General features: G+C 39.8%; 9 protein-coding genes and 2 long non-coding RNA genes across 31 annotated transcripts; 4 read left to right on the top strand and 7 right to left on the bottom strand.

Annotated features, from left to right (window-relative positions):
* Positions 1–765: 765 nt before the first annotated feature.
* Positions 766–4,207, bottom strand: LOC116933022. 20 transcript variants are annotated; one of them, XR_006652025.1, is made up of 11 exons: positions 3,600–4,207; positions 3,457–3,497; positions 3,130–3,374; positions 3,007–3,047; positions 2,754–2,884; positions 2,209–2,598; positions 2,060–2,145; positions 1,888–1,994; positions 1,319–1,808; positions 1,010–1,239; positions 766–926 (listed from the first exon to the last, which is right to left on the bottom strand). It is a non-coding gene; the product is annotated as an uncharacterized LOC116933022 (long non-coding RNA). The 20 variants fall into 20 exon arrangements; XR_006652030.1 differs by having other exon boundaries at positions 3,130–3,365; XR_006652017.1 differs by having other exon boundaries at positions 3,130–3,320; positions 3,600–4,205.
* Positions 4,208–4,903: 696 nt separating this feature from the next.
* Positions 4,904–5,844, top strand: LOC116933013. Its single transcript, XM_032940914.2, has 3 exons — positions 4,904–5,063; positions 5,127–5,196; positions 5,278–5,844. Exons 1-3 carry the CDS (start codon positions 4,976–4,978, stop codon positions 5,765–5,767), a joined length of 648 nt encoding a protein of 215 aa, XP_032796805.2. The 5' UTR covers positions 4,904–4,975; the 3' UTR covers positions 5,768–5,844.
* On the bottom strand, positions 5,829–7,590 carry LOC116933010 (decapping and exoribonuclease protein). The gene is made up of 6 exons (XM_045179991.1): positions 7,402–7,590; positions 6,836–7,345; positions 6,546–6,768; positions 6,394–6,472; positions 6,276–6,332; positions 5,829–6,213 (listed from the first exon to the last, which is right to left on the bottom strand). Exons 1-6 carry the CDS (start codon positions 7,514–7,516, stop codon positions 5,998–6,000), a joined length of 1,200 nt encoding a protein of 399 aa, XP_045035926.1. The 5' UTR covers positions 7,517–7,590; the 3' UTR covers positions 5,829–5,997.
* A 73-nt stretch (positions 7,591–7,663) lies between these two features.
* Positions 7,664–11,169, bottom strand: LOC116933009 (extracellular serine/threonine protein CG31145). Its single transcript, XM_045179981.1, has 8 exons — positions 10,797–11,169; positions 10,279–10,703; positions 9,377–9,616; positions 9,170–9,294; positions 9,011–9,089; positions 8,704–8,930; positions 8,462–8,632; positions 7,664–8,360 (listed from the first exon to the last, which is right to left on the bottom strand). Exons 2-8 carry the CDS (start codon positions 10,611–10,613, stop codon positions 7,867–7,869), a joined length of 1,671 nt encoding a protein of 556 aa, XP_045035916.1. The 5' UTR covers positions 10,614–10,703; positions 10,797–11,169; the 3' UTR covers positions 7,664–7,866.
* Positions 11,170–12,779: 1,610 nt separating this feature from the next.
* On the bottom strand, positions 12,780–14,456 carry LOC116933015 (RNA-binding protein with serine-rich domain 1-A). Its single transcript, XM_032940916.2, has 6 exons — positions 14,361–14,456; positions 14,102–14,251; positions 13,872–14,030; positions 13,443–13,807; positions 13,249–13,384; positions 12,780–13,173 (listed from the first exon to the last, which is right to left on the bottom strand). Coding segments are annotated over exons 1-6 (978 nt in total). The 5' UTR covers positions 14,363–14,456; the 3' UTR covers positions 12,780–13,007.
* Positions 14,457–14,594: 138 nt separating this feature from the next.
* LOC116933019 (transmembrane protein 11, mitochondrial) lies at positions 14,595–15,494 on the top strand. The gene is made up of 4 exons (XM_032940919.2): positions 14,595–14,728; positions 14,805–15,025; positions 15,085–15,197; positions 15,261–15,494. Exons 1-4 carry the CDS (start codon positions 14,694–14,696, stop codon positions 15,432–15,434), a joined length of 543 nt encoding a protein of 180 aa, XP_032796810.1. The 5' UTR covers positions 14,595–14,693; the 3' UTR covers positions 15,435–15,494.
* On the bottom strand, positions 15,481–17,381 carry LOC116933012 (dehydrogenase/reductase SDR family protein 7-like). Of its 2 annotated transcripts, none has more exons than XM_032940913.2 (5): positions 17,249–17,381; positions 17,067–17,180; positions 16,132–16,710; positions 15,966–16,050; positions 15,481–15,880 (listed from the first exon to the last, which is right to left on the bottom strand). In XM_032940913.2, the coding sequence occupies exons 2-5, from the start codon at positions 17,131–17,133 to the stop codon at positions 15,520–15,522; spliced, it is 1,092 nt and encodes a 363-aa protein (XP_032796804.1). In that variant the 5' UTR covers positions 17,134–17,180; positions 17,249–17,381; the 3' UTR covers positions 15,481–15,519. The 2 variants fall into 2 exon arrangements, with proteins under 2 accessions (XP_032796804.1, XP_045035928.1); XM_045179993.1 differs by having other exon boundaries at positions 17,067–17,172; positions 17,249–17,370.
* Positions 17,382–17,429: 48 nt separating this feature from the next.
* LOC116933008 lies at positions 17,430–21,297 on the top strand. The gene is made up of 11 exons (XM_032940908.2): positions 17,430–17,447; positions 17,969–18,211; positions 18,278–18,377; positions 18,444–18,629; positions 18,693–18,919; positions 18,980–19,183; positions 19,241–19,351; positions 19,423–19,722; positions 19,793–20,099; positions 20,157–20,376; positions 20,442–21,297. The coding sequence occupies exons 2-11, from the start codon at positions 18,017–18,019 to the stop codon at positions 21,217–21,219; spliced, it is 2,628 nt and encodes an 875-aa protein (XP_032796799.2). The 5' UTR covers positions 17,430–17,447; positions 17,969–18,016; the 3' UTR covers positions 21,220–21,297.
* LOC123476955 lies at positions 19,947–22,108 on the bottom strand. Its single transcript, XR_006652058.1, has 4 exons — positions 21,968–22,108; positions 21,811–21,865; positions 21,497–21,628; positions 19,947–20,082 (listed from the first exon to the last, which is right to left on the bottom strand). It is a non-coding gene; the product is annotated as an uncharacterized LOC123476955 (long non-coding RNA).
* On the top strand, positions 21,996–23,563 carry LOC116933011. Its single transcript, XM_032940912.2, has 5 exons — positions 21,996–22,263; positions 22,322–22,661; positions 22,735–22,798; positions 22,854–23,163; positions 23,232–23,563. The coding sequence occupies exons 1-5, from the start codon at positions 22,011–22,013 to the stop codon at positions 23,396–23,398; spliced, it is 1,134 nt and encodes a 377-aa protein (XP_032796803.2). The 5' UTR covers positions 21,996–22,010; the 3' UTR covers positions 23,399–23,563.
* On the bottom strand, positions 23,553–24,973 carry LOC116933018 (THO complex subunit 4). Its single transcript, XM_032940918.2, has 4 exons — positions 24,623–24,973; positions 24,309–24,461; positions 24,136–24,249; positions 23,553–24,074 (listed from the first exon to the last, which is right to left on the bottom strand). The coding sequence occupies exons 1-4, from the start codon at positions 24,803–24,805 to the stop codon at positions 23,784–23,786; spliced, it is 741 nt and encodes a 246-aa protein (XP_032796809.1). The 5' UTR covers positions 24,806–24,973; the 3' UTR covers positions 23,553–23,783.
* Positions 24,974–24,999: the final 26 nt, after the last annotated feature.

Raw genomic sequence — 24,999 nt, 5'->3', positions numbered from 1 at the left:
ATAACTCATGGCTCAACGGTTGAGCATCGGCAATGTACGCCGAAAGTTAAGGGATCGATACCCGAATGAGTTAAAATAAAATCTATGATAGCATTGCAATACATCTAATAATCCCATATATACAAAAATTATATACAAAATTATTCTGCGTGGAAATAAACCTCTCGTAAGTATGAGTTTCAAGTATGTATAACAGCAACTTACCAACTCCAGGATGGCAATTAGATCGGCGTTAATTCTGGGGCCCTCAGGAATTCTCAGTATGAGAACTGTAAATCAGCAGTGTAAGTTTCCAATTCTTCAAAGGTCAGAACACAAAGAAACTATAAAAGACAAATGTTCGAAGAACATGCTCTAAATTAAGGAATACAAAATTAATATTTTTAAATAATTGTATTGTTTAACTAGTAGTAAGTTGTTTAAGGAAATACCTCCACTTGACATCAACCAAGACAAGCCGAGACACTGCCTCAATTGAATTTGAGCCCCCGGGGAGATTACCCGGGGAGTGGCTAAGAGAAGCCGGAAGAGGATGGAAGGTTTCGGACAAGTTTTTACGTGAGCGATTAACCGTTAATTCGGATTTGTGGGTAGCCTCTTCGCCCTCCAATGATATCATAGAACTTGAGGACCCCCACGTCCCCTTTCCGGACAGCGCACTCACAACCTTTGCTGCTGATCACAGTAGGGGCATGACCCCCTGCGGGCTTATCATAAGTCAAGGGGAAACGGGGCCACATAAAAGAAGGGAGCCCAGATATGCACTTCAATTTATAAAAATAACTTATTTTATCTTCGAGATGAATCAGCGACTTAAGGTAACGTTTATGTAGCGTTCTTCGAAATTTCCACGTGCTCTTCCAACTGTTATCATTTTAAAATCTCGTTTAATTTGATGCCTCTTTTGATTCAGTATGATTATTAACCTATGTAAAGGAAACGAAACATGGATCAATGTATAACCATTTTTCTATCAATTTGTATTTAATAGAGTATTCAATAATATTACCTCTCGTTCTGGCGAACTGATGGTATTCTTTGTATTCAGCAAATAGTTTGACATGACATAGTCCGTTGCATCCTGCTCACCAGATCTCTTTGGATTTCTAACATTTATCTTGCATGGAAATCGTCGAGTAGGAATTTGGTCAATTACTTTCCTCTTTAATATATCCTGTTGGTGGATGCGTTGCTGGATGGTAAGTTGCCGGACGAGGCGGAATACCTCAAGCATTTTATCTGTTCGGATGCGGATGACTTGTTAATGCTCAAAATTCCGTTCTTATGTCAAGGAAAAGAATATCCTCTTCCGATTTACCTTTGCGGATCGATTTAACCTCAAGATAAGAATAATGCATCAAAGTTTGCATTTCCTAAAACATGTTTTAAGATGTCTACATGGTGGCTGCAATGCTGCATGAGGGCTGTAAAGACATTAAAAAAATTAAATCAGAAATCATTGCATTAGGACGACCTACTTGAATTACTTTCAAATCAAAGTAAGAGGTTGCAAGGTGATCCAATTAAAGTGTCTTCTAAACTTTTTACCTGTATCCATTCATTTTCAATTGGAGTAATAGTGTCCCCTTACTACTATTCTCATAACCTTAAACTCTTTACGAAGAATGTAACCCCTTGAAAAGGTGCAATCACGGCGGGCGGACTGCCTCAATTCATTGTCATGAGGACATTACCAAGTGCGGCTTTGTAGTTGGCATCGTTGTCCTCGCAAATAGATGTAAACCACAATGAGAGAAGGTGAATAATCATGAAAATTTCGGCCATTGTCTTGTAACAACTCCCTTTTTCTTGCATGAAAAATCAAAAAACAAAACAAATGATTTAGCTATGGAACAAGCTCAAAAAAGAATCTAGTGTAAGAAGTACATTAGCTTTGAGGTCGATGGTTTTCAGCTATCCTCAAAGGCACGAATCTAACAGCTTCCTGTGTGTGTAACGTATGTGGAATTTCAGCTTAAATTCTGATTTAGGGGCTAAAAATGAACTATTCAAAAATGACAGTTCAGACCATATATTTTAACTATCGCGATACTATTACCTTCTTCATCCTGTTTTCGTTCTTCTCCATCTATTACATCCAGCTTCTGAGGCAAATGACAATTTCTTGCTTGAAGTATGATTTTCCTGAAAACCAAAAAACATTCAGTGCCAATTGTACAATAGTTTCCTTTCACATGTACTTTATACTTCTGTATTACACTAGATGTCAGCTGTCCATCACACACTGATTCCGTTTCACAAGCGGTCGACGACCACAGTTATGTCAAGTTAGAGAAGTTACGAACTTATACTTTTTCTCAAAATGCAATAATTGTCGACGAAAAGGTTTTTGGGTGTATCGAACAGATGACTAGGTAAGTTCTTGAGGGAAAGAAAATAGGAAAGAAAGTAAAACAACATTTTTATAGTTATAAGAATGATAATACCGATATTGAATTTGGTATAGATTCGTGCAGTTATTGGTTGAAAATTCTAACGCTCTGATAAGCATTTTTGTCTTCCATTAGATATTGAGTTCTTGTCAGGACACCATTGCAATACTGGGATGTTATATTGGTCTATTAACTGCTCACTATCCTGAGATGGAGGGATAACATTGCATTGTGATATGGTTATACCATTTGTGAACAGCCAACAAAGTATTGTGACTGAATTAGGGGTAACGCTAAAAATGAACTTGAACTGGCCACACAAAATAACTAATTTGATTAAGCTACCCCTCTTTTTCTCACCTAGTGTAGAATTTCTTCTTCAATGCAATATAAAAAACCAAGTTCTCTCAGTTACTTTGTTTTGTTTCAAGTACTTTATCGTTTCACCACTAACTCAGCATCTTGTTTTTAGTTCCTCCGCTAGGCCAAATCTACTCAGTAAATAATAACATTATTAAAAATGCTGTGATTCCTCATAAGAATCAAGTATTGTAGCCATTATGTTTTCAAAACCTTTTCTTTCTGTGGCTATCTATTGCTATCTTTTACTTACCAAAAGTCCAAAACTTAAGTAGTTGCAAGTGAGCATCATGTCTTCAAAACGAAAAGAAAGAAAAAAGATATTCATCAATCCAGGTGCATTGTTAGCTGTAAGAAAGTTACGCTAAGGACTTACTTGAAACAAAGTCAACAAATTAAGAGACCTGAGCTCATGTTAATTTACTTACAGCATCCTTGATGCAATAAGACTTCCTTTGGTGGTTCCCGACTCCCGAGTTCAAATGTACGGGAGGTGCTGCATGCATCACGCTAAAAAATACAGGTAACCTATTCGGCATTGGTGCCATTCAGTTGACATTCCAATCACTAGCAAAAATTTGATTAGCTATTAGATTTTCCTTTCCTCGATCCCTTAAGAAACTGGTAATATTAATAAAGTCAACTTATGAATGCATGTACAATAAAAAAAAAGTAAAAGATCTTTTTTATTCTACATAGTTACCTCGTCTTTGGTAGCAACAGTCAGCAGATATCAACGTGGAGCTGGAATCAAGTTTCGTCCGAGCACGCCGAACCAAACCAAAACATGAACAAAAACCACGTCAGTAACCAGGTGAAGACTAAAGAAACCGTATAATCAATCACCTAAATCACTAGAAGACTATGGAATGGTTCGTTTTGATTCAAAATACAATCCTTGGTCGCTTGAGTGGAATGTCGCCGTCGACTGGGAAGGATTTAATGCTTACGAGGTTGCCTGGTATAATTCCAAACTTCTCAGAGTTAAGCCAATGACTGATCCCAACTAGGGCTGTGGCCCGGACCAAATGGGACGGGTTTTTTCTTAAGGGGTTAAAATTAACGGGTTTTTTTCCTTAAAGGGTTTTGAACCGGGTCGACGATGCAAAAAAAATGTCCCGTCCCGCTTGACCCGTGGGTCAGAAAAACAACCTGGGTCGGGTCATGTCCCGCGTAATTATCGGGACAAATGCACTTTTCTTCTCTTCTTTTCAGTCTCGTCATCAGACTCAACCATTACAACGTTTATATTTGGAAAACTTCTTTTTTTGCCTGTAGCATCGCCTGATTGACAGGATTTAGGTACATTTGGACGTTTTCTGCGAATGGTGGCCAATTTTCAAAACGATTTTTTCCACTATCCACAATATCTTTAAATTTTTTTACAATGAGCTAGAACTTGAAGTAGGAAAGCATAGCATTTTAGCATAGTGTCCAGCAGTTCAAAACTATATGTGATTTTGTTTGGCATAGAATTGTGTAAAACTTGTATAGAAATTGTGGAAAGTGGAAAAATTGTTTTGAAAATTGGTCACCAGTCGCAGCACTATATTGAGACAAACGTCCCGAGGCGCGTGTGGGTTGGTGACTTGGTGGGAGGACCTAAGTTCCCAAGTACGCAGAGAGATACCCCGATTCCTGACCGTTACTGTAGATTGCTATGTTTTTAAGCTATTCTGCTTTGTTGACTCGTATCTAGTGTAAGAGTTAAAAGCTTCTTTGTCTTACTACTAGATGACGCCACATCTCGGGTTAGCCCGAGAACCCCTTGAACCGTACCGAAACCCGTCCCGAAAAAAAAATCCCTTAAAGGGTTGCCTTTTATCGGTTTTTTTTTTCCTTGACCCGGGATCTGACCCGGGTTTTCATGACCCGGGCCACAGCCCTAATCCCAACTCGACCCTTGTTCCAACTAAAATTATTTAAAAAAAGAAAATACATAACACAATTAATGTAAATAGATCAAAATACAGAATGAAAAATTAAAACGCATTGCTAATGTTGTACGATTGTGAAATAAATGATTTCATTACTCTTAATTATTTGTTGCATTTCCCTCCGCTAACGCGACGACATACAATGTCTTACCTTGAGGGTATAAGCATACAAAGAGCCCCTTGATGACTCTCCTTACAAAATGTGTAGTTGCAGGAGGTATAAAAGGGTGTTGACAACTTGATTAAATTTCATTCAACACCTCAGACCACCGACCACCGACGACCATGGCCATATCACCAATCCATCCATCGGAGACAAGGAGGAACAGACGCAAGCCTTGCCAAGCTGCCGGTATTTTCCCAATTAAGCCCAGTAAGAGTGTGACACATAATTATTCTTATTTTAACTGCTGTAATATCGTACTTCTTTATGCAGTAGGTAAGTTGGGTAGAAGCTGCTTGCCAGTTCCAGTTCTCACAGGCAGTACATATAGAAAGCCAAATAAGTAAACACAATTAAACAATTGCGTACCACAAAGTTAAACAGTGGTACCACGAAATTAATCCTTGTGTGTCGCAATTTTTAGGTCCAATCCATCGGACTTTGTGCATTCAGGAAAATCTCGTATTCCAGTGCTGAAAACCCAACATACAATGCACGGGTCTAGGATTGAGGCCTTAAAAAAGAAGGAGAAAGAATTGACTATAGAATTGATAAAAACACGGACGGAGCTGGAAAGGGTAGAGGGTCTACAAAAGAAGCTCCTTGTTCTGAAACCAACGCCCATTAGGAGACCCAAGCGTCGTTCAAAATCATTGGCGTTAGGCGCTTCGTTCATGGACAGTCCTTTCACTGACAGTGAAAGCCCTAAAATCGAAAAAATGTCCCCATTGATTCTGTCCATGACCCAATCGAAAAATCCTAGAAGTCTCTATGAGACTTATCGCCACACGTGTAAATTCCTGCAAACACCGAGACAATCGACTTTTAAACTGCGCTCAAGAGCTTCGACTCCCAACAATGATACAGATATTTCGGGTCGAATTCAGTGCCAATTGGAAAATCTGTTCGTATAAATCGGTTCCTGTAGATAAGTTTTTATCATTGTAAAATATTTTTTAAGGATACGTTAATAAATTATTTTAAAACATGACAATTCTTTATTACGGCTTGAACATTTCACAACGAAGATAGGCGGATTTTCTGGGTTTCAATTCTGTTTAAACTTATTAAAGGTACGGCGTTAACACAACATTTAATACCAAAGGAATGTTTAACTTTTCTTTCTTCGTTAGTAAAAATCTAGCTAAACAGGATTCTCCATGGATTGGATATACCATGACGGAAGCAGATTTCTATTACCCGCTTCACCAGCTTCATTCCGAAAAGTTATAACTCGCGACATCGCATCGAACTCGAAAATAAAATGAGCATTCGGGTTCGATTCTTTTGGTATGCATTCCTTTACAAACTTTAAGAATTGCAGACAAAAATTCATGCAAATATTAGATTTCCACCAGTCCTATAAAACGAAAAAAATTTATTTTTAGATAATTGTAAGATAATTCACTCCTTTTAACCAACGTTAGATTGCTTTCGAAGATGATCAACATCCATGGTTTCCAGTCGCGACACAACTCCCTAATTTAATAAAAATATTTTAGCCAAATTGTTTAGCAAAATCCATTGGTAAATACCGTACATCATCATCTCGGTAGCCGACTACAATTTTGGGTATACCTACAATAAACGACTGGGCCCACCACTTCATAGACTTGAATCTAAGACAAAAATTCATTAGGGAAATAATTAGACGGACGAAATACTTTTGCTTCATTATTAGTTCCCTATTACCGTTTGAAAGAAACATGTTGTCTTTCATTGCTGATATGCCTGTTTGTCTTAAGTTCAACAAAGTTCCGGAGATCTGTAAAAGGTGGTTGCGATTCTTTTGTCACCGCGTCAACTTCAGCACCATAGAGAAGAGGATGACCCCCAATTCTTGCTTTGAGGACACAGCAAAATTCAGCATTAGTGTTCAGCTGTTCTTCAGGATTGGGGCTTGCTTCTGGGGAACCTGTTTAAATAGAAACAATACAAAATATATTTTTCCCCTGAATTTTGAAGATGTATGTCATACATACTAGCACAGAGGTACTGCTCAAACTTGAATCCCCAAATTGACATTTCCTGCTGTTTTGGATTTGAATTATATTCATTTCTCCTATTGTCCTTAAGCTGCCAGAAATAAATGGAATTTTGGAACCTCGTTGCAAGTATCGTCCAATTCTCTTGGCTTTCGTAAGGAGTACTAAGGAGCATAGTCAGAAGCCCACGATAACAGACAAACTCCACAAGCAAAGGCTTGAGAGGATGATTACAATCAACAATGCTAGGGTGCTCTGCCTTTCTCTCTTGAAGGATCCATGTCAGCAAGTCATCCAGCATTTTTTGTCGAATGGATTCTCCGTCCTTCTCAATAACTGACGAAACCCCTTTCCGTAAGTCAAATCTAACTTTACAGCTACCAGAATTAGAAGTTTCAGGAGGCATAGATAGATATCTGAGTTCTGAGTAGTCATTTTGATAATTCCTATGAACATCTAACGAAAACGAACCCACGTTTTTCGGCCTCGTGAACTCGGGGAAATTCCCTAGGGAGAATGTAATAAAATAACCGAATAAATGGATGAAAGCAATATTTTGGTACCGTTGAACTCTTCGATGTCATGCAAACTTAAAACGTTTCTAGGTCTTTCGTAGCCTTTTCGGTATCTTGGATCACGTGTAGATCCGTTTCTGACATCCTGGTATTGGCGCTTCATTTTGGTTTCACCAATTTGAACGATCACATGCAATGCATGCGGTTCGAGAGCTAAACGTAGATAAACAAAAAACACTAGCGGCTAGTGCTGCGTTGCCAAGTTTTAAAACAAGTTTTTTTATTTTATTTTCATATTTCATTTTACTCGTAAAAAATACGTGAGCTGTATTCTTTTTTTTCACAATATTAACGCTTGACATCAAATAAACCCACAAAATAATCTGAATCATATTAGTATTCAAGTCGAAATTCCGTCAACTAGTCAATAAACAGGTTTTTATAGTATGAACATATTGTCAAAGTTTTGAAGAAGACGCGCGATTTAAAAACGAAAAATCAATATACTTAGTATTAACTGCCAGTTTGGCTGATTTTATCTTTCCAATCGGCCAGGCCGACAATAACTTGATCAGCTTCATTTCTGCTCAAACAATGGCGAATGACACGTAATGTAATGGCGACGCGGCGGTCCATGGCAACAAAATGCCCCGCAGCTAAAATCGGATCAAGCGGATCGCGCGCCAACGACTTTCGCATGAGAGTACTGAGTCGGAAGGGCCCATGATGAAAACGTAAAAGAGTAGCGAGCGTTGTTCTCCGCACAAGGCAACATTGGTAAAGTGGCGCCAGTATTGACATTTCGTCGTGTTTGGGTCGACCGAATGCTCGGCCTTGATCCAAGTGGATTGGGAAAGTTTGATTGCCAAACAAACTCAGTGTTTCATAATGATGACGATCCATGTTTCCAGCCAAAAAATCGAAAATAGCTAAATCGATTAAATCAACCAATCGGCGTCCTTCATTATAAGGAGGAAGTTGGCGGACTTGGTCACAGTATTGATCATCTGATTTCGTTATTTTGAGGAAAAAATGATAACAAAAGAATTGAAAATACGGCAATTAGGTTGTAAAAGTTGTGAAAAAGTTTTCTTTTATTAAACGGTACCTTCTTCCCACTGGGCTTTTTTACGCTTGTGGTATGATCGTCGCCACGGGTGGCGCCAGGTTTTTCTTGGCACAAATTCCTTATCAGGCAAAAAAGCGGCCAAAGATGCTTCCATTTGATCGGGATGACCACAAATGGCATGACCGGTATCACAGTAATAGCTGCATTTACCTACGTTATAAAATATAAAAGAAAGCGTGGATCAAAATTCAAGTCACAGCAAACGAGGCTGTGACTATTACCATGGAAACAGAGATTTTGTGCCGGAGAAATAAAGAAAGTCCGCAGCAATTCGCCAGTGGCAAGGGCATACAGTTCGGTGGTCATGTTCACCAGTCGGCCGACGACGGGTGGAGCACGCCGGAAACCCATAATGCGATCGAGGTGGAAAGCAGCTATCTCAGCATTATGACGCTCGTAATCAGTAAAGTAAAAGTGATTAGGTAATGTTTCCTGCTCACGTGGGAATCTGAAAAGCAAGTTCGTGAAAATTTAATTAGAATGCATGGCATTTGACTGAGCAAAAAAAAAAAAAAATCCCCCCTTCACCTCATGGGTTTCAACATCGCCATCCCCCCTGGGGCAAACTCGATGACTAGCTTCAGCTGAGTACCACCTTCTTTTTGACCTATTTCAAGTAATAGAAATGATCTGTGAAATCGTTCGTGAGAAACAAACCGGTTTATGATGGAGACGAAGAAGACTTACTGATGTTGTAAAATTCGAGAGTCGCCATGTCTTGTAGCAGTTCGTCAATCATCGGGTCATCTTCATGGTATAATTCTTCTTTCGAAATGGAAACGTGGAACTTTTCCCACGAAGTAGCGTCGTCACTTTTTATCAAAGAGTTCCATCAAAACCACCGTTTTTTTATTTATTGACATAATCCTCAATTTATAACCGTTATGTTAATACCTGAGACTGACGTTGCGTAGCCGCTGGACGGTCACGTCCAACTCCCGCAGGTTACCTCTAACGGGCCGACTAAGTTCTGCTGGGCTGATGTATTTCATTAGATCTTTGAATTGACTTTTAAGATGATCCAAATCGCCATTGTCCTCTGCATTCTTGTAACTTTCGTCATTATTTGACTGCGACCTTTTGCCTTTTAAAAGGTCCCTGACCACATCCACCTTGGAACCCTGTTCATTGTTGCTGAAAAGGACAAATACATTTGGTTAAAAAGTGTTGTGATAAACGAGGTTACTCCGCATGAAAATCATACATAATTGCAAGGAAAACTCTATTCATGCGATTCTAACCGCTAGCAGGAAAAAAAAAAAAAAAAAGAAAGAAGGTGGGACTTGCGGAACGTGCCTCGCTAGAGGCCATGATCGATTGTAAGAAGAATTATGCTGTACTTTCCTCCCCTGGACCGGTTATTTAGTTGGAATGAAAAAAAAAAAAATGTATTCAATCTAAACGAGAGAGAAAGTCCCCTATGTCCACCATCCTTAAGACAAATCATAGTCATAAAAAAAAGACAATCATGGCTGGCTATAATCGAATGTCGCAGCGGGTTCCTGGTCGTAAAATTAGCCATGTGTCATTACAATTGTTTTCTTCTTTAAAAATAGAAGAAGTGCTATCTTGAAGTTGTAAAACGAAGCTTTTGTTTCTATCGTTGTCGTATCCAATGCCACTAAAGAAAAATCAGTACAACATAATGTAAGCTTTCTAGATCTTCTCCCGGTAAAAACTAGTGACAGAAGTGATAGTTGTTAACCCCATTTCCTTACAATGCAACTCGTTTTTTTTTTTTCCTTGGTTGTGTTTCAGAATGGGAATATTTAAAAAAATAAATAAATAAAAGTTACCTGTGTTGGGCGGCTGGATCGTCATCGTTGAGCGTTGCGTTGCTGGCTACCACTCCAAGTTCTAGTTCTACATTATTAACAGTTTGTGAGGGAATAACCGGATTTTCAGGAATTGGCTCTTTCACTGCCGGTTGCTTATCAAGGAATTGTCGTTGAAATTGTTTGCCCTCTTTTTGCCTGGCTGTTCCGTGTCTTAGCGCTGGAAGAATAAATCCTGCATCGGTTTGCTCTGCTCGTCCTCCACTGGAAGCGTAGCGAATATCCAGAACTAATACGGATGTGAGGAGGACGACACTCACTGCCATGGCAAGGCCCACTCTTTCCTTCCACTTCATCACTTACAGCTGTGATGTTGTTTTTATTGATGGTAATATCAGCGGCCAAGCGTTCGATTGTAATCGCCTTGGCATCCCTTTTGAAACAATCTATGAATGCCCCAGAAAAGAATTTAAAAAATTGTGGTATTATGTATACATACAATTGAAAAAACCTTTCACTTGAAGGATACAAAGCATTACCTCAACCTGATTTAATATGGAAGTCTGGGAGTTTACTGTCTTTCTTTTTCTTTTCTTGGTAGTCACTGTAAAACCACAACTTTCACTATCAACCTTAAACTTCGGTGGTACCCCGTGCGATCACGAACATTTTCAAGCACGAGCCGTATAACTTTACAAAAACATTTCGAGATATGAATGAATAAAACTTTGTGCAAATTCCTCCCACTTTATTTTTGCAGGCAAATATTTCACTAGAAGATAAGAAAACGTTGATAAGAATGGTTCATCATCGTTTTCACGACGAGTATCACCACAAACATTCGACTTGAGACTGACCGACTTGGCCAACTGCAACGTGCCTTTAATACAGACACTCTCTTTCTTGTTTCGTTTTCCACTCTTTTTTTTTCTTTTATGGCGGCTGCTGTAGGAAAAGTATCCCCGGCGCAGACTATTTTCAACCGGCAGCACACAATGCACGCCCATCGATTCCCCTCCCCTTGCTAGCGGACGACGGGACGAACTACAACTTGATCAATAATCAATCGTTCGTAAATGCTATCTGCGTATATTGAAAAAAAAAAAAACTACTTCAAACTCTATAACACATTAACCACATAGTATAACCAATACGACATAGGATTGTGCACCTTTTTTCATATAAAAGAGGTACCATAACTGAATCGCCGACTGGTTTTTTGCTCGTTATTCGCGAACGTTTCGTGTAGCACGATTTTATGGTAACGAAATGAACATACTTGATTCGGTTTTGGGGCAGCAAACCTAGATTAAATCTTTTCGAAACACGTCCTACTTATTTGTTGATACTTTTCTTTCTTCATAATTTTTTTCAATTAAGAAAATTCAAGTTTCTCTTTGGATACTACAGTTTTCTGAACATGATCGGGGAAATTCGTCGTTTAAAATAAGATGTTCTACAATCCCACAGTCCACTCAATCGTGAAAGCGAAGAGAGTAACCGCAAATATAGGAAGAGAGAAACCGTATCAATAACATCATTAACGGGCTTCTCTCAATGGACAAGCAACCCTTTAACGGGACCACGTAAACATGCTAGGTCTATTGTGTTTGCTGCTGCTACACGCTTAGTTTACAAAGTACAAACAAAAACCTGAACACAGTTGTTTGTGAAACGATCGTGAGAACTTCCCAGTTTCTCCCAACTCGACCGTGAAAATAAGATTGATCGCTCTCACAACTTTTTTAAAACTCGGAAAGCTAAACGTGCATGTCGAAGTAGCTAACGTCGTTGGCCGTTAATCATTCTTGATTTTAAATAGATTTTTAAAGAAAAACATTCGAGAACTCTACATACATATCCCAGCTGGAAAAATGCATTAAAAAGCAATCCTCATGCGGCAGTTACGATTTAACCGGTTGCACTCGAGGTACGAGTTGATTCAGCCGTAGAAAAGATTGCGACCAAAAAGTACTTAAATGAAGTTCGCCGACTCGTAAGAGGATAATACGAATCCAACAGATTGGCGTAAATTGGGAGCAGCTGTGTCAACATATTTGTTGTTGTTGGCACACCTACCGGATGTAGGAAGCCAACGCAATACATTTGACCAAATACGACTTTCATAAATAAAAAACATTACCTATTGTACGATTCCGGTTAATAGAAATTCTCTCGATGAATTTTTTGTTCTTTGTGCACGCAAAGCCTAGCAACCGTATCTCCCCTCCTCCTTTCACATGCCAGTCAAGTATAAACCGGAATGAAATTGTTCTAGCTTCTCATGTACCGTTAGATACACGATTCTTGCGTTTCTAGCAACAACAACAACAAAAAAAAACGGCTTGTTCAAAAGTCTTATCTGATTTCTGACATGCAAAGACGTTGAAAAAGAAAATGAAACGGCTTAGGTTACTAAAAAGAAATTTCAGGTAGAAACATCAATTGCAGCTGGGTAACTTTTTCGAAGAAAAGTAGCAAAAAGAAAAAGTTTCCCAGGAAATTAAAGAAAACGTGATGTATACGAACTAACGACAAATTCCATTGTCAGGTAATTGTATCATTTTTCAGGATTCCATTCAAAACAGGAAATTACGGAAAACGTGGCGTTCGCTATTGACTGCACCATCAACAGCATGGGCAAAAGAAAATCTGAAGATGAATCACGAGCACAAGGTTGAGTGATAAAAAAAAAAAAAGTACTGGACGTGCATCTTCCGTGGCTAAGAAGAGATGATCGTCTATCCCCTTTAGCGTGACGAAGATGAAGAAGAACGACTGTAGCGGCGATTATTTCCACCTGAACGGCGATTAGGTGAGCGAGAACGAGACCTAGAACGTGCAGGTGGTGGCGGTCTCCTATCTCTATCACGTCGCGGAGGAGAACGTCTACGCGGAGGAGAACGTCGTCGAAACCTATAGCAAATTTGAGGTATTGTTCTGATCTTAAGGAATTCCCAGAATAATTAGGTAGAGAAAGTTTTAAATTACCTCGGTGGGGATCGACCCCCTCCCATTCCCCAACGACCAGGTCGATTTCTTGGTGGTGAATTCCGTCTAGGTGGTGGTGGGCGATTTTTAGGTATCAGCACAGGAGCGGCTGTGATTTCTTGTCCATCGATTTGACCTAGAAAAGAAAACGAATTGGAATTATTAAATTCATGGTTGAAAAGCTTTGACTTTACCCCCGTCCATGTGTTTCATCGCGTTTTCTGCTTCTTCAGCTGTTGAGAATTCGATGTAAGCAAAGCCGCGGTGTAGGTGACTTAATCCGGCACGCTCGTTAGGCAACTCAATGGCTTTGATACTTCCATATACAGAAAATATTTCTTGGATGTGATCTTTATTGACATTGCGCGTCAGCCGTCCAATATGAATTCGAAGCGGCTTAGGTGTCGGTGAACGATCTCGACGGCGCCGGCGGGGTGAGGTCGATCTTGATCGTCTGTTTTCCTTGTTTCTGTCTTTGTCAATGTTCTTTTCTCCATCAGGCTTGGTTTTCTCATCTTCTGGTTTGGCATCAATTTTCAGCTTGTCAGTGGATGGGACTCTGGTTTCAAAAGCGTATGTTATTAAAAGGCACTGCTTCACCTTTGTCCTGTAAGACATGTTACCTCTTTTTTTGGTGTTTCTTTAATGAACCACTGGAACGTGATGATCCAGAAGAGTCAGAAGTGCTAGAAGAACTGGACGATGACCTGGAATCTGATGAAGAACTACTTGAGGATCGTGAACTAGTACTACTGCTGCTGCTACTGCTTGATGATCTTGAACTGCACAAAAGAATGGATATGGTAAAGCTATCTTTGTGAAAACAAAATAAAGAAACATTGTGTGTATTTACCTTCTGCTTGACGAACTGTCACTGCTTGAATCTCGACCCTTTTTCTTTCCAGTATCTTTGCTGTCTTTCTTTTCTTTGCCTGCATCTTTTGATTTACCCGAATCTTCGCCGGCTTTCCGGTCTTTACGATCGCCAGTTTCTTTGTCCGGCCTACACGGTTTTAAATAAGCATCAATCGTTATAACATCAGGCGTACAACTTGTTGTTAAAAATTGCAAAATAATTAAAGGATGTTGAGGATAACTTTTGATTTACTTACATTTTTGGAGTTAGTTTTTAAAGAAAATCATAAATCCCGATGGTGGTGAGGGGAGGAGCCTAAAAACAGACGCCAACAGTACGACGTTGTCTGTATATATTAAAGTCTTTTATTAATTAAATTTATAAATATAAAGATGATTTTCTAAATAAAATAATTATTTACATTTTTAGTAAGTTTTTAAAGATGACTAACTAAATAAAAAGTCAATGAATTCTATTAAAATTTGTAGTACTTGTATTTCGGCAACTATTGTTGTTGGATGTTGCTGAAACCTTACAAGGCCGTCAGCACGTATAGCAACCACTTGAAAACAATACTGGGCTGCTGGCAATGGAAATGGCAGACACAGACAGGAGAAAGAGCAGGTATTACCCCGTTGCGTGAAAATTATAAAATTAATGAGATCGCACAATATCACTGGATACTTTTCTTTCTTGATAGCGGGCCCTACTCTGCAGAAATAGCAGTCGTTAGGGAAATCTACGACGGCGAAAACGCCCAGGAAAGATTTGAGTTGGAACTAGAACGAGCCTTGGAAGCTGCCGTTCCTGTGATTGTCATTGAGCCAGTCCGCCTAGGGGACGAAACGGCGCGATGGATCGCCGTTGGAAATTGTCTTCACAAAACTGCAGTTCTTACTGGACTAGGTTCAGTAATAACAGGTTAAACATAATCATAATTTACATCAATTAAACACGTAATATCTTGATTTTTTGTTCAGGAATATTCTGTGATAATCGTCCATACATATACACTCCATTGGGTCTCATTTCCTTGCTGTGTACCGGCCTCTACACAGCATCATGGCAATTCGATCCTTGCTGTAAATACCAGGTGAGTTCACACACTTTGTTATCTGCTTTCCAATGATCCTGACAAACACATAAATCCCATCAGGTTGAAATGGATACAAAAAGACTGGCCAAGTTGCCAGTGAATAGATTGACTACTTCGAGTCCTATAGTTCTTGTAAGAAGAGACGACAATAAACGGAAGACTCTTCATTGCACCATATGTGTTACAGCAGCTAGCATTACCCTATGGAAGCTGTACTTTATTGCCTTCAAATAGTCTTGTTATCAAAAATTCCCTAATGTACAAATTGAACAATACACCCTTATTATATCAGAATGTATTTGAAATTTATTACTACGATTTAACGTATCTTTTTGGCACGAAGCGCTCGTCGCGCCATCATTTTGAAGTAAACGCTGGGTAATATTGCACGAAATAACACTGCCAAACGATAAAAGACGGAGCAAAGCATCAATTCTTGGGTTTTTCTCTTAATTGCAATGACAATTTGATACGCAGCTTGAAGAGGATCCGTTCCCGATTCTGTTGTCTCATCCATTTGTCCGTATTTGTCTCCTCGACCAGTCAGCGCGTTCACGGACAAACTTGTGCGAATATAACCAGGGTTTACTACCGTAACATCGATATTTCTGTGATCGACTTCCGCCCGAAGACTGTCGCTAAAAGCCTGGAGTGCGTGTTTCGAAGCAGCATAAGCTGATCTAAAAATTCATTCCATTGGTTAAAGAGTTAGTAAAAAATAAATGAATCAACAAATAAAAACAAATATTGCTAGTGGTAACCCACCGAAAAGGGATGGCCAGTTTGGCTTGAAGCGATCCTATCATCACAATATGACCACTTTGGCGTACAATCATGGAAGGCAAAAGAGCTAGAATAAAAGTAACGATACTGTAAGTTTAAGCAAGTAAGCAGCAACTCTTTAAGCAAGTACGTATGTGATGGTATTCACCTTTGGTTAATGCAACTGTGCCAAAGTAGTTGATATTCATGACTTTGGCATCTACCTCCAAACTAGTGTCGGTCACTTCTCCTCTATAACTTATACCAGCGTTGTTCACGAGTATATCGATGTATCCATAAACCCCGAGTATTGTTCTTACTTTGTCCGGTAAATTGACAAAATCTTGCAGATCCAATTGGATAATTACAGGTGGATAGATGGTGCCTTTTCTTAAGCCAGAACCTAGTAACTGTTCTTTCACACGATCAAGCTCTGTGTATCGCCTGGATGCTATAATCAACTTGCATCCTTCTGTGTACAAGCACTTTGCCAGGGCTTCACCTAGGCCAGAGCTGGCACCCGTGATAAGGACAACTTTACCTTCAAGACTTGAGTCATGTTTTGTAATTCTTTGCTTTAAGGCAAAAAAAGCTTCAATCAATCTGCCTACTAATGTCAGTGGTAAGAAAAGCAAGCAGGCAAATGAATTCAGCAATTTTTTCACACAGTTCGATAAGAAATTTCCTTGAAATGGGAGTTTAAGGATATTAACATCAGGTCCTGTTTTGCTGGGAGATTCAAGTGAACCTAAAATTCAGAAATATAAAATTAAACTCCATATTTAAGTTTGAAGCAACATTGAAATTCTACACAGCTTAATTAACTCAATCACATATGCTACAACAACAGCAATATTAGTTGGATAGAGATTGATTGTTAGAAACCTTTTTACATTTATTTACTTTTGTTTAATAAAACTCTAGCTTAGCATCAAAGACTAAAGAAACAGGGTCAATGGGTCATAAAAGCCTTAACAGGATGGGAAAGTAATTAGGTCAATAAAAAATTGGCTAGCTCTACAATATAAGAAATTTACAAGGCTATAGCAAACAGTGGCCTGTTAATGATTGTTTCACTTGATAATGCAAGTAAATCACACCCACCTAGGGGGATGGTACCATCAGTGGTAGTAATCGTTTCGGAGGAGTCTCCCCCAGATGAAAGTTTCATAATCTGGCGTTAATTAATTAGCCTTTATTTTGGCAAGTCCTATAAAACTTTTAAAATATTCCTCATAATTGCGCTGGCAAGTATATTTTTTCAAAAGAGTTAACGGACTACTTACCCGACACGAACGTGATAGTACTGCACGCCGTACAATATTGGAGAGTGTAACATCGCCCCACCATATTGTTGATTTTGATTTAAAGCAGCCGAACTGCCGAACACAATCGGCTGTGTAAGAAGGTTCCCTAGATGGCGTTATGAAGCGGTAAAAATCAAAAAGCATGGCTGCCGTTGTTCCAGACCCCAGAGCTAACGAGGTATCCGATTTCTTCTAAGCTATTTTTTTTCTCCTTCAGTAAACGGCCATTTACTTTTAACTTACCTTGTAAGTAGCAATTACGTTATTTTGCCTTGTTGATCTTTTATTAGGCTGGGACGTTTTTGTTATAAACGGTGCCAACGTTGCAGATCTTTTGGCTTTGCGATCTAACAGCACAGCTTCTAGAATATAAAATCCTTTAATTGTTGGCACCTTTCTTTTGTTTTGCTAACATAATGCTGGGCGTTGTAAGACAAGATTGTTGATCAAACCGGTAGGGAATATAGGTTAACTATGCGCATAGTAAATTTGCACTATTTTTGTACTTTCTCTAGAGGTAAACCCCGTAGTTGCCAGTCACGATTGACATGCAGTTGCTATTCGTTCATTCAACCGTGAAAAAACGTAATTAGTCTCGTTGTTTATCGTTCAAAATTCCCTCGGCAGTGTGAACGTCTAGCTCCACCTTTTATTCTCTCTCGTAATAAAACCACTTTCCCAACCTCGATATAACATTAGGGTTCCCTTCAGAAAAATCCTTACTTCGTTACTGAGCTTCGCTGAGCAATGGCACGCTTCACACCGTTCGTTAGTGCACTGGTGTTTTACTGTTTCACCTCATTTGTCACTGCGACAAACTGGATTTGCCCTGCCAGCAACAGTTTTTGTTACCAGCGAATCAACGAGCCCCCACGTTCATGGAACGCAAGCCAAGCTAGATGCGTCGAAATAGGAGGAGATCTTCCAGGAGAAGATCACTCGGTACGTAAATGATACCATTTATATTATCTAATAAGATTCGCATGATTTACAAGCTCGTTTAATCAGCACGAGTTGGCACGATTGCGGATAAACGAAGGCAAACCATTCTGGACTAGTTTATGCTTCAGTAATGGACGTCTGCAGTGGTTGGGAATCAAGAATTCATGTAACGCTCCCACAATATATTCACATGATAGATAATGGGCAATTACCATTTTTTATCTCGATACAGATGTCGAAAGGGATCTCAGTTTTATTGGCAATGTGTTACCTGATTTAACTCGCCCTGCCGACGGACAAATGTACTGTTTCGAAACGGGTAGAAACCCGTTGAAAACCTTCGAGTTGAAACACAGCCAAGATTTAGCAAACGCCATATGTATCTCAGACGTGAGATCTCTTATTCGTCAACCCACATGTAAATATTTTACGTAAAAGTGCGTTACGATACAAACTAATCCGTCCCATGAATTTTAAAAAGTTTCACCACAAAGAGGGCAAATCTTATCAGTATCGGCGGTGACGGAAGGCGCCGACATCGATTGGGGCCCCATTGGGCAAAACCGCGATGGTTTCATGAACATTTTCCCACCCAAAACGACTTCCCTAAAGTTGAAATGTGACGTCAGGACTACGAGTGATGTAGATAAATCAGCTGTTACCATTAGATGGTTGCGAAATGGCGGTTATGCACGTAATTTCTCTCAGGTAAGAGAATTTCCAAACCGCACGCACTGACCACTGTTTGACAATGTCTGGTTTTTTTAGGAGTTGGTCAGTTTTGCTTCCGAAGAAGATCTCATTCCTTGGATTGGATTCATTACTTGTGAAGCAACTTATCGAAATCAAGTGATTACTGGTCGAGGATTCCACCTGGTCATGTGGAACACGGTGACCACACGTCTCGTTTCCACTTGCACATCCTGTCAATTATCAAACACATTGGACGCGGCCAAGATTATTTTGGCGCAGGTATTGTACATAATATGTAATTTAAATACCATAACATTTAAATAATTAAATTCATAGTTTGTCGAAGAGGAAATCACTCCAGGAGCTGGAAACACACTCGAATTCCATACGGAGCCACCTGTGATCACAGGTCACTTCATCTCCTCTATGATTCACATAATAAACAAGGTGGGGATCTATTAGTAAAAGGCAATAAGTTTACAAATATTTAAATTGTTTTCAATTATTCAACCGTTTAGAAAATCGAAAAATTTGATTTTAAAATGGCCCAGAAACTCGGACAGTATTTTGAACTTTCCCACTGGGCAAAAAGTCGTTCACTTTTCCTGCCCAAGGGCAACTTTGATTTGCTTCTCGACATCATCAGCCCGTGTAACATGGCTTTACCTCAAGATCGCGGTAACATTACATGGACTGGATATCTGGGCCAGACGGTGCCGTCCGGCAATTTCATCGGGGAACCCATCTGTGTTGATAACCACGGAGACATCATCACACGAAGCTGCGGGCTTCCCGACTTGCGTCCAATTCGTTTCCAGGTACAATCCTATACTACAAAAAATACAGTAGATTACGTTTAAAATGTTGTAATGACATCTTACTTGTTAGAAATGTTCCGCCATGAAAGATAGAAAAGAAGAGCCGCCCTGTTTTCACGGTTTCGAAAAGGCCCCTGATGGAAATTGTTATCGAATAACTGAGGTCACAAGATTTTCCTCCGCCGTCTCTAAATGTTGGGCCGGTTGGCCTCTCCAGCCGGAAATATTGAAGCCAAAAACGGTGAACGACTGGATCCGGAACTCACAGGAAGGCACTTATCGGATTCAATCAGCATCCTTGCGACTGGTATGGCTTCCTTTTCGACAATTTAATAAGGCTATGCCTCTCCAGTCTCCTATCTGGAATTGGAATAAAGGTAATTAATTTATTTTACATATTTTTGAATAATTTCTAATTGAATGTTAATGAGCAGCAAGTAATCGGTGGATTCTGCAAGCAAATGACTGGGATATTGGAACGGAAAACAGAGAAGGCGAAGAATTATGTATGGCTTACGACTTGACACATAACCGAATCATAACCAAGTCGTGTCAAGATCGTCTGCCAATGATTTGTAATCGACAAGAGTTGCCTTCAAATATCAGTTTCCTAATTAGCAGTCAAGCAGCTCATGCACGCCAAGCCTTTTGCGAGTATACTTGAACTGATATTTTACGTAAACTAAAACAATTTCTAATCAAATCTGACACTATTGCAGCGAGGGATGGCTTACTCATTTACTCGTTATCGACGCCGGCATTTGTTATAAACGTTTCACACTAAAAGTGGCTGTCGATGCGGATGAAGCTCAGCATTTCTGTATCCAGCAAGGTGGCCATCTTGCTGTCGCACCCACACATAACATGAGAATAGCCCTGGAACAAGTTTATGCGATTTTCAACAATCGAAGTATCGTTGATTCTTGGATCGGTTTGAGGAATCGAGGTGAGAAACCAGGAGCATTCAAATGGGTCAACGAAACAGCTGGAGTTTCCGGCAGTTCGACATATAACTGGCAGCCATTTCAAGAATTCGGTAGCGGTTACGGTGTTAGTACTGGCATCACTCGTGCCTGGTGGAATTGGCCGCGTGACGCCAAAATATGGGGAGTACTATGCCAGAAAACTTTGACCAATTGGCAGACCAATATCCATTTACTTCTTGAAAAGTTGCCAAACAACGAATATGCTCTGGTTTTCAACTACAATTCGGATGGTTATTACCAAGAAAAGAAACAGGGATATCCGGAATCGAGAAAACCATTCTGGCAATCTGAATTTGATGTTGTCTGCTATTTCAATAATTACGCCATGCACATTCGATTTCCCGTCAGTCGGGAATATTATCGAGTTCACATTCCCGGTGCTATGGGATCCGGTCGGCTAATTTGCGAAGGGTGGCTGAATAGGCCAGTAATTCGATTCCAGTCTAATACGGTCATTCACCGGACTGATCATGAAAACGAAAGCCAATACGATTCGTATGAATATTATTAATGATTTCATCCTATATATTCCTTATTATTATTATTATTATTGGGATTGATGTTTGGCAATAAATTATACTTAATTTCATACATTGGATTTTCTTCCCAAGATCAAACTGGCTAAATATTCAGGCGGGTATTTGGATTTTACTAACGAACTTCTATCTGGTTCCATGGGAAAATTAGACCATCGAACTCAATTCCCCGGTTAAGATTCAACAAATCCATAAAATTTCAGTTTACCAAGAGTGTCAAGCTACAGCATAGACTAGAAAGTGGTCGTGTACCTGTTGAACTCGAATGATGGCGCCAAAAAGTCGGAATAAGTCTCATGAGGTCGTATGGCCAGTCTACAATCAAAAGGTCGTTGGCTGAAGGCGTTTCACAGACCGTACAAACCAAAAGAGGACTGAGATACCCTGCATAAAGTATAGAAAAATTAAATTAGATAAGCCGATCACCTAGTTTGATTAGAAACAGTACATTCTAAGGTAATATTTGCCACTTGAATTAATCAAGGAGCAATACATAGCACAGCAAAGGAAGTAAAACGTTAGTCCTTTTCATCGTTTATATAGCTTCTAAATTTTGAATCTATTACCTTTGTTTTTCTGGGATATTTGACAGGAATATTTCGGAATTCCCTGAAATTTCACCTGAAGTAAAGAGGGTCAAGTCAGGTCAATAGAAACAAAGCAAAGATGATTGACCTGTGTGGTCGAAATAAAAAATTTCAAGGTCGGGGGTGAACCGCTCACCTTTAAATTCGGCGTACCTGAGCAACTGGAACTTCAGTTTGAAATGTCTCTTCTCGTTCAGTGCATCCTCTGTTTCTTGTTGGCCATTTCGGTGGCTAGCAACGTCCCAGATGTATCCATTGCAAAAATGGCCGATGATCTACTTTCCTCAGACCAACAGCAACAATTTGCAGTCACAAATGACATCAAGGAGTGGACAATTGACTGGCACTCTGATTTCGAAGAAGTCCGATCTTCTTTGATGGCTCCTGGCCCATCCATCGACGCCAAGAAACTTCTTGAAGACATCCTTTGTGGTAAATCAAATATAATTTTTAAGTTAATGCAAATAAAAAAAATTCATACTGAAATTAGACAACGGACACGATGAGGAATCTGACATTGGTGATGAATGGACCCGTGTGGATCCAATGGGAAGATGTGGATGCTGTGGAGCGATGAAATCCCTTACGTCTATGTATCCATCACCGATGATGATGTCAATGTACTCCTCTATGAGGTACCCGACTTTCGCAAGCAACCTCCAACCTCAACCGCAAACATACAACGGTTTAGTGCAGACCGTTTGCGATCGCATGGTGGTTGATATAAAAATGTCAGGACTTGATCCTATGCCAATGTTGCTGCGAAGACGGTCCGTGAAAGAAACAGCAATCTTATCACAGTCTCGTTTCCATGCAGCACGATCGATAAGGTAACGTAAATACATCGACATTGTTTAACAGCGTACTAAATTTGAAGTGGTTTGTCCTCCCTTTAAAAAACAGATCAAATTCCAGTGATCAGGGAGACAGGAATGGAAGAAATCACGAAAACCTGGAATCAACTCAAGTAATTTTCGAATTTCTTTTAGTGTGTTAAATTATTAAAACTTGTATTACTATAGTGGGACGTGGCACCGGTTCGCGTATTCTGCAGTCTGTCCGGCCTTAGTACCCTACGTCGCACTGGTGATGTGCAAACCATGTCACTTTCTAACGGACGGACAATGTTAAAAGTAAAACTGGTAGCTGGACCGCTGAAACTTGACTTACCATCGGGTGCAACTACTGCTGGAGTGGCTCCTCCAGCAACAAACCCGCTTAACGAATCCAATTTGTTTCAAGACCACACGTCCGATCAAATCATCACAGTAGACGAAGTCAACGCCGAAATGCATCTTATGCTTCACCCTCGGGCTGGAATTTTGCTTCACAGTAAGCAATAACTATTGATACAATCTAAATTAATATTAAACGTTAACTTTATTTCCAATCAAAAAAAGGTTTTCAATTCTCTAAACCAACCAAATTCAGCAACGAAGCCGGACCGGTTCCTCCGCAACAAATCCCTTTACGTGCTTCAGCAATTCCGATCATTGATAGCTTCAATGAGGCTGCAGTAGCACAACAGTTGCGCCGTTCAATCCGTCGTACACTACGCAACTCATAAAACCATTCTATAATATACGAAATGACTGGAAAGTGTAGATTATTTCAATACAGTCAAAATCGATACAAATAGATGTAACTAGATCTAGCTACATGAGCTGGTAACTAGACCTGTCACTTTCCAACACATTTCCGAGTTACAAATAAAACACATATTTCGCTGAAAGCTTCATTTTTATGTCTTAAAACCAGGTCTTGACATGTTTGTCTTTCAAAACATTAATTTTCATATGAAAAGAACGAAAGAGAAAACACGGTTGAAAAGTGGATGTGGGAGGAAGAGAATAAGTTGGGATCAGGGTTCGACGTCAGTAGTGCAACACATCTGATCCACCACGTGTAGACTTGGGGAAATCAAATAATTTGGTGAATATTTTACGATTGCATTATTTCAACTCGCTCCTGTACGACTCCAATTCAGCATCAAGCTCATCTGCTGTCGGCGCAGGCTGTTTGGGATTGCCACGACGTCCACCACCAGCACCTCCTCTTTGACCACGCTGCCCTCCACCTCTTTGACCCCTGGGAGCTGCTGTTCCGATCCTCTTTTGTTGTCCGTTGTTAGTATTAGACCGAGGGCTAGTCAGGCGATTTGCGATTGTGTTTAAATCAGACGTAGCCATTTGAATGACCATGGATCGACCATCCAATGGTACTCCGTTGTACTGTTTCATTGCCTTCGAATGATAAAAACAAATGATTACGTTCTTATTTAGCAATTAAAGATTTTAATCTCACCTTCACAGCATCGAGACGGCGTTCAAATACAACATCGGCTGTACCCAGAGACCTGCCTGATCTGTCATAATGTACAGAGGCATGTTTTAACGGTCCAAATTCCATAAAAAGTTCCTGTATAGAAGAAGGATGATGTAAAACTGATTCTCTAAGAAGATGACCTCCAATAATACCTTGATATCTGCATCTGACACACCAAAGTCCAAATTTGAAACGACTAGCTTGGAAGAACCGCCCGCTGCAGTCGGGGCTGCACCAAGTCGAGGATTGGTTTTCCTTGGTCCACCTTCATACATGTCATGAGACCAGTCACCATCTGGATTGCCCTTCAGAAACAAATTAAGTTAGACAAGTTACAAAACACAAAGGAAATCTAAATATGAAACAGTTTTGAGCTTTGATATCGTAAACTAAGAGAAATAAATATCAAGTAAGCTATCCTTTAGAAAACAAAACACAGTTAAGCTTATTTATAAGAAATTTTTACTTTAGCATATGGTGCAGCACGACCAGCGTTTCCCTGTCGTTGATTACGAACGGGACCTGAGCTGGCATTGCGATTGCCTCCACGAGAACTGCCACCTCGACCGCCGCGTCCGCCTCGGCCTCGGCCAGCAGAACGGTTAGTTTTGATGATATCATCCAAACTCATATCAACTTTATCTCCCATTGTGTTAACGGTAACGTTGTGTGCGACTTACAAAATTAAGAACTACTAATTAAAAAACAGAAACACAGTATCAGTAAGAACGAAATAAAGGGATGATGGTGACAGAGCCGGTAAGACAAGGTTTTATGACGCCACGCTCCGTCTCTTTGGCTGTACCCAAACTTAATGGCGCCCGAAGTATATTTCGCTTGCCA

This window comes from Daphnia magna, linkage group LG10 (genome assembly GCF_020631705.1).
Source record: "Daphnia magna isolate NIES linkage group LG10, ASM2063170v1.1, whole genome shotgun sequence".
Classification (NCBI taxonomy): Eukaryota; Metazoa; Arthropoda; class Branchiopoda; order Diplostraca; family Daphniidae; genus Daphnia; species Daphnia magna.
Note: the sequence above shows the minus strand (reverse complement) of the source record. Positions and strands in the feature narration are given on the sequence as shown.

Bases quoted from the DNA above. Each gene is read 5' to 3' on its own strand.
- LOC116933013 (XM_032940914.2), top strand. From the start codon at position 4,976: ATGGCCATATCACCAATCCATCCATCGGAGACAAGGAGGAACAGACGC. The intron at 5,064-5,126 runs GTAAGAGTGTGA...TTCTTTATGCAG, and splicing joins TATTTTCCCAATTAAGCCCA to TAGGTAAGTTGGGTAGAAGC. The intron at 5,197-5,277 runs GTAAACACAATT...CGCAATTTTTAG, and splicing joins ACATATAGAAAGCCAAATAA to GTCCAATCCATCGGACTTTG.
- LOC116933010 (XM_045179991.1), bottom strand. From the start codon at position 7,516: ATGAAGCGCCAATACCAGGATGTCAGAAACGGATCTACACGTGATCCA. The intron at 7,346-7,401 runs GTACCAAAATAT...CATTCTCCCTAG, and splicing joins TGACATCGAAGAGTTCAACG to GGAATTTCCCCGAGTTCACG. The intron at 6,214-6,275 runs GTTGGTTAAAAG...TTCGTTTTATAG, and splicing joins ATCTTCGAAAGCAATCTAAC to GACTGGTGGAAATCTAATAT.
- LOC116933008 (XM_032940908.2), top strand. From the start codon at position 18,017: ATGGCACGCTTCACACCGTTCGTTAGTGCACTGGTGTTTTACTGTTTC. The intron at 18,212-18,277 runs GTACGTAAATGA...TCGTTTAATCAG, and splicing joins TTCCAGGAGAAGATCACTCG to CACGAGTTGGCACGATTGCG. The intron at 20,100-20,156 runs GTAATTAATTTA...GTTAATGAGCAG, and splicing joins TATCTGGAATTGGAATAAAG to CAAGTAATCGGTGGATTCTG.
- LOC116933011 (XM_032940912.2), top strand. From the start codon at position 22,011: ATGTCTCTTCTCGTTCAGTGCATCCTCTGTTTCTTGTTGGCCATTTCG. The intron at 22,662-22,734 runs GTAACGTAAATA...TTTAAAAAACAG, and splicing joins CATGCAGCACGATCGATAAG to ATCAAATTCCAGTGATCAGG. The intron at 22,799-22,853 runs GTAATTTTCGAA...GTATTACTATAG, and splicing joins AAAACCTGGAATCAACTCAA to TGGGACGTGGCACCGGTTCG.
- LOC116933018 (XM_032940918.2), bottom strand. From the start codon at position 24,805: ATGGGAGATAAAGTTGATATGAGTTTGGATGATATCATCAAAACTAAC. The intron at 24,462-24,622 runs GTAAAAATTTCT...TTGTTTCTGAAG, and splicing joins GTGCTGCACCATATGCTAAA to GGCAATCCAGATGGTGACTG. The intron at 24,250-24,308 runs GTATTATTGGAG...TCTTCTATACAG, and splicing joins TGTCAGATGCAGATATCAAG to GAACTTTTTATGGAATTTGG.
- LOC116933015 (XM_032940916.2), bottom strand. The intron at 14,031-14,101 runs GTAAATACACAC...TCTTTTGTGCAG, and splicing joins GACAGTTCGTCAAGCAGAAG to TTCAAGATCATCAAGCAGTA. The intron at 13,385-13,442 runs GTAAAGTCAAAG...TTTCTTTTCTAG, and splicing joins GATGAAACACATGGACGGGG to GTCAAATCGATGGACAAGAA.
- LOC116933009 (XM_045179981.1), bottom strand. From the start codon at position 10,613: ATGAAGTGGAAGGAAAGAGTGGGCCTTGCCATGGCAGTGAGTGTCGTC. The intron at 9,617-10,278 runs GTAACTTTTATT...TGTCCTTTTCAG, and splicing joins GATCCAGCCGCCCAACACAG to CAACAATGAACAGGGTTCCA. The intron at 9,295-9,376 runs GTATTAACATAA...TTTGATAAAAAG, and splicing joins CTACGCAACGTCAGTCTCAG to TGACGACGCTACTTCGTGGG.
- LOC116933019 (XM_032940919.2), top strand. From the start codon at position 14,694: ATGGAAATGGCAGACACAGACAGGAGAAAGAGCAG. The intron at 15,026-15,084 runs GTTAAACATAAT...TTTTTTGTTCAG, and splicing joins ACTAGGTTCAGTAATAACAG to GAATATTCTGTGATAATCGT. The intron at 15,198-15,260 runs GTGAGTTCACAC...AAATCCCATCAG, and splicing joins ATCCTTGCTGTAAATACCAG to GTTGAAATGGATACAAAAAG.
- LOC116933012 (XM_032940913.2), bottom strand. From the start codon at position 17,133: ATGAAACTTTCATCTGGGGGAGACTCCTCCGAAACGATTACTACCACT. The intron at 16,711-17,066 runs GTGGGTGTGATT...TCTGAATTTTAG, and splicing joins TGATGGTACCATCCCCCTAG to GTTCACTTGAATCTCCCAGC. The intron at 15,881-15,965 runs GTGGGTTACCAC...ATGAATTTTTAG, and splicing joins AAACTGGCCATCCCTTTTCG to ATCAGCTTATGCTGCTTCGA.